General features: G+C 41.8%; 1 protein-coding gene across 1 annotated transcript; it reads right to left on the bottom strand.

The window, feature by feature from the left end:
* Positions 1-1,178: 1,178 nt before the first annotated feature.
* Positions 1,179-3,579, bottom strand: hoxa5a (homeobox A5a). Its single transcript, XM_059349973.1, has 2 exons — positions 2,901-3,579; positions 1,179-2,265 (listed from the first exon to the last, which is right to left on the bottom strand). The coding sequence occupies exons 1-2, from the start codon at positions 3,493-3,495 to the stop codon at positions 2,015-2,017; spliced, it is 846 nt and encodes a 281-aa protein (XP_059205956.1). The 5' UTR covers positions 3,496-3,579; the 3' UTR covers positions 1,179-2,014.
* Between the last annotated feature and the right edge of the window lie 1,566 nt (positions 3,580-5,145).

The raw sequence follows: 5,145 nt of genomic DNA, 5'->3' as shown, positions 1-5,145 counted from the left end.
CCAAGGATGGACCTATACAAGTTCCAAAAGTCATCAGCAAACACAGAATCCAATCACACGGAGCAAGCTGTAAATCTGTAGGCCTGCATTAGCGTTTAACTTTATCAAGGAAATCTCCACACATCCCTTGGAAACTTTCTGCTTCACGGTCTGTGAATCCTCCAATGTAATAAAACGACAACAACTAGAAGTTTGTGGGGGTGGAAATGGACACAGGGATAATTATCCAACATGTAAAAATGGATTATGAGTTACACCACAGATGGAGGGAAACAAGTTACACGGGGAAGGAAGCAATTAAATAGCCATGAGCCGGACCCAACCCTGAGCAACATCTGCCGAGACCAGTATTCAGCACTGCACAACTGACAAATTAGTGTAATGGACTAATAGGGACAGATAGAGGGAGCGAATACAATAATAAGGCTGTTTAACACGGGCTGGCTGTTCTGGGGCTACCGGATAGTCTGCAGAAACTTACCCAGAGACGCGGTCCTCATCCTGGAGAGCGTCCGGTCCATAAGTGACGCACGCTGAGCAACAGAGACGGTCTGTACCGGTCAAGTAACACTTACAGCCTGCAAAGAGAGAGTCAGACGAAGCCTCGCCGTCAGTGCGATTATATGTTATGTGCAATATACTGTCAACTCCCCAAAACCATAAAACTTACTTTAATGGCCACCACGTGACCGTTTATGGCCAGTGAGCCTATCTGGCCGCGCTCCGGATGATTTTTACGATCTAATTCATAGACAAAACCCCCCATTCATTTAGCACCGAAATGTCAGAGAGCCAGAATCGGCCCTAATAAAGTTTACAGCTTGAAAAGTCGAGCTGATTCTCCGGGAATAGCCCAGGAGTCTGTGCGCAAAGGGGACGCCCGGTCACTGGAGCCAGTTAGTAGCCAAAGGACCCCCAAAAGCCCCCTCGCTCCTCAGCAAGGTGAGTAAAACATGAAGCTTTCATTCAAGAGGACCTGTTGAATTCAAGGATTTAACTCGTAGAAACTTTTTTTTAATGACAGCTCATACAGGTGACTTAAAGATTTTTTAGACCAAACAGACTCCTTTCTTCCAGTCGAGGCAAACGCGTAAACGAATTTGGCATATTTTACAAAAACGTACACTGAAATGTTGCCGTTCCAGTAGAAAGTTTATTATAATGGCCATCATCATTATCATCATCATTATTATTATAGTATATTCTTAACTTCCAGTCTTTGAAAAACATTTACAAAAAGCATTACGATGGAGTTATACACATCATGAGATTTACTGTGGGGGACCCTCCACACAAAAAAACAGCTAAACAAAGACAAAACACGTATTTTTTTTTTTTACTAAGATGTTGCGCCCAGGTGAACAAACAGCAGCAAAACAAACAAAGATGCAAGGCACAGCTACTGTACATACAAGACTGAGTCGGCACCTCTGTCCATACATGTGTTCACAACGCACATAATAACCACACAAGGCTCACTGCTGGCTCTACTTTTTGGAAGCTGACAAGTTGGTACAATACATCAAACAAATAAATACATACATATACAGTACATACATAGAAAACGAAGGCTAAACACAAAAAGGCAGCTCAACCCTTAAATCTCTATTTTTATTAGGCTGGTATTGTTCTGAGTGCATCACAACTTTTACTGGATTTATTTGCGGTATAGGTAGCATTTCAAGCTTTTATTTTTTTTTTCGTCTGAACAAGAAATAATTTAAACAAACATTTATTTCTTTTTCTACTAAATCTAGACAGAACTGTACATTATGCATTTTTACGCACATAAGCATTACCACGGTGGAAATAAAAAAGGAAAATAATATTAGAGAATATAATGGGACGGGTGTTGGACATACAGTGGGCTAGTGTGGGGTGTCCCCTGTCCCGCACACAGCCCGGTCACAAGTCTCTGCGCTTTTTTGTGGAACAGGAGGAGAAGTTGATATGACAATCTTTGTTTTGATTTTTTTCATAGTGCTCGCTATCAGGGGGGTTAGAGGAGTGAATATCAAGGCCTGTAGCCTCCCCCGCCTGCGGCCGCCATGTTCATGCTCTTCAGCTTGTTGTCTTTCTTCCACTTCATCCTGCGGTTCTGAAACCAGATTTTGATCTGTCTCTCTGTGAGGCAGAGGGCATGGGCGATCTCGATCCTGCGCCTGCGGGTCAGGTAGCGGTTGAAGTGGAACTCCTTCTCCAGCTCCAGGGTCTGGTACCGGGTGTATGCAGTCCTGGCTCTCTTCCCCTCTGGTCCTGACAAATCTTTTACAGAAAGGGGAAAGGGAAACACGTTTAAGATTAAGAAGATGTTTTGAAAAAAAAAAAAAAAAATAGTGCAGCAACTTTTTAACAACATTTTACGCATTTTTGTAAAATATCGCTTGCTTGCTTTTTGCAAATTATGGTGGCTAAAAAGTTGGAGCAAGTTTAAAACGAGACTTTACAGATTCCCAAAATATTAAAGACAACCAGTAGAAAAGTAACATACACACCTTTTCAACTACACCTTGCGAAAATGAATTAACACACTGGTGTAAAAATTGAGCAATTTGATCTTAAAAAATACAATATTATGAACAAAAACGCAAACATCCTGCAAATATCTAATACATTTTTACTAACTTTAAATCTTATATGTTATTTTATCAAATCATCCCGTACCTGGTGCATGTTTACAGCACTGGAAAGCAGAATTACACCAAACAGGTGAGAGACTCATATGGCGCCACATGCCTCTTTGGAAAGTAAATATATTTTGTGCGTAAATAGTCTAATTCTTGCCTGTTTTGCTTATAGTAAAAACTCTTAAGAAAAAAGCACGGTCACACCTTTACCCAACAATAACATAGCGACAGGTCCCTAAAATCAAGACAATATGATTTTTAAAAGCAGTTTACCATGATTTATGTGTAGTTTTCTCATCCACGGATATATCTGAGGCTGTGAAGAGTCGCTGACATTTTGAGGAGTTGTTGGTGCGCTTCCCGCAGGCTTCTCTTCCTCGAGGGGCGAAGCTTTGGACACACAGTCCCGGCTGAGCAGCAGCGTGCCTCCGTTCGAGCTCGAGCACGGGGTTGAGCACGGGGTCGTTATAGAGTTTTTCACGGCTCGGTGTTGGGACTGAGGCTCGGGGACCGGGGACGAGGTGGCGACCGAGGAGCACGGCAGCGGGTCAGGTGGTGGCGATAAAGACGTGGTCCCGGTGCTGTTGGCGGACTGGTTGTACCTGACCGGCTCCACGGAGGGTGTCGTCGCCGCTGAGTGACTCGGGGAGTAGCCCGATGTCCGCTCGTTGCCCACAAAGTGTCCGGTACCGGTCCGCCCGACTGTTAGGTCCATCCCGTTGTAGCCATAGCCGTACCTGCTGGAATGCATGGCTGTTGAGTCTCTGTATTGCTCGTTTGCCGTATTATGGTCTCCATAATTATGTAACTGGAAGTCCGCGCCATTGGGATAGCGACCGCAGAATGAGTTCACAAAATAGGAGCTCATTTGTTGACAATTCCACCGTTTGCTGGTTGTAGATATTGTTGTTGTTGTTTTATTATTTTAGAGGTAAAACAGCATAAACCTGTGTGCTTGATTTGTGGCTCTTATGGTTTAGCGCGTCCTATAGCACCCCTTGCACAATTTATGATGAATTATGGAAATGAGTGGGACATGGACTTGATTCTCTCTTACGTAGGCACCCAAATATGGGGTACGGCGGAGTATCACGTGCTTTTGTTGACCAGTCGTAAATCCTGCTTGGTGACCTCCAGAGGTAAACTCGTGCACGGAGGAAATACTGGGTGGGATGTGGAGGGAGCGCGCCTCCGTGCGCTCGTGGCTAGGGCGCACTCTGAGCCACGGCTCGGGTGTTTTGGATTGTCGTGGTGCGCCATCCTCTGGCTCAACTGTTGCACTGCCTGTCTGCGGCGCTCTGTGAGGCGTGGGCTCCACACGGGGTCATTCAGAGGTTAACGACCATTGCGGCAAAAAACCAACGGGCTCCTAAACAATACAACAAGTGACATGCTGAGAGTGCAATCTCTGCGAGGATAGTGTACAGAAATAATTCGATCAGATTCTGTTATGCATGTTATGATAGGCGATGAGTGCAAATAGTGTGCGCACTTAATAGAATAAAAGCCCATTGAAAACTGGGCTGCGTTTTTTTTACTACACACTTTTTCTTATAATCATAAAACAAGTGAACAGCCACTAATGTGGGAAAAGACTAATGAATAAATGTTAAAATATAAAAGCCAAACATCATATTGTCGAATAATAACGCAGAGTGCCATTAAAGGCCTGCCCTGTGTGCCACAGTGAAGAATGACGAAGTTTAAATATAGCCTATATATGAACACACGTTACAGTCCATTTTAGACCGGTTACAATTTAACGATTCAAAACAATAAACCCTCAGATCATATTATAAGCTTTTTGCATGCAACCCGACTTTATCACGCTGTCATTTAAAGCCGAAAAATTGCTGGTATCGACTTTTAAACAATCAACATCTTATGAAACTACAATTTTAGTATTTGCATGTTTGTTAGACATCAACACAAGATCGAGAACAACACAAAGAATATTTTCTATGAGCAGCTACTCAGCGTGGAGTTTAGTACAGTCACGCTGCGATTTAAGGAAACAAAAGAGGAAATTAATGAAAAAGGAAATATGCGCAACGATAACTGGATAAAATGAAGCCAATATATTTGGAATATTTAATGTAAAATAGCCACAATATTAAGATAATAATTAATATTTTTATTTTCTATATTCTGCTTTAAGCTAATTTAAGACTAAGTAATGCAGGGGCTACAAAGACAAAGCACATTTCTGTCCTTTCTTTTCCACTTGAAAAAAATAAATATTTTATTCATTTTGACTTTATAGAAATAGTCAACAGCATATATTTAAGCACTTGTCTCATCGTTCAATTACATGATTCACAGACATAAAATATTATTGATTATTTTTGAAAATAAATAAATGCATACATAAATTCAGTTTCCCCCTTTTTAATTTAAGGAAAATGTTGGAGAAGTTAGAAAAACAGACACATCTTCCAACTCTCATTGTAACTAATGAACCTATTGAAAAGTGTAAATCAACTATCGACTATTTTCCATGTTAATTCTAAGCAGGAGT

The sequence above is a fragment of the Centropristis striata genome, chromosome 14, assembly GCF_030273125.1.
Source record: "Centropristis striata isolate RG_2023a ecotype Rhode Island chromosome 14, C.striata_1.0, whole genome shotgun sequence".
Lineage (NCBI taxonomy): Eukaryota > Metazoa > Chordata > Actinopteri > Perciformes > Serranidae > Centropristis > Centropristis striata.
Note: the sequence above shows the minus strand (reverse complement) of the source record. Positions and strands in the feature narration are given on the sequence as shown.

Excerpts from the sequence above, each read along its gene's own strand:
- hoxa5a (XM_059349973.1), bottom strand. The coding sequence starts at position 3,495 with ATGAGCTCCTATTTTGTGAACTCATTCTGCGGTCGCTATCCCAATGGC. Across the intron at positions 2,266-2,900 it reads AAAACTACACATAAATCATG|ATTTGTCAGGACCAGAGGGG; the intron begins GTAAACTGCTTT and ends TTTCTGTAAAAG.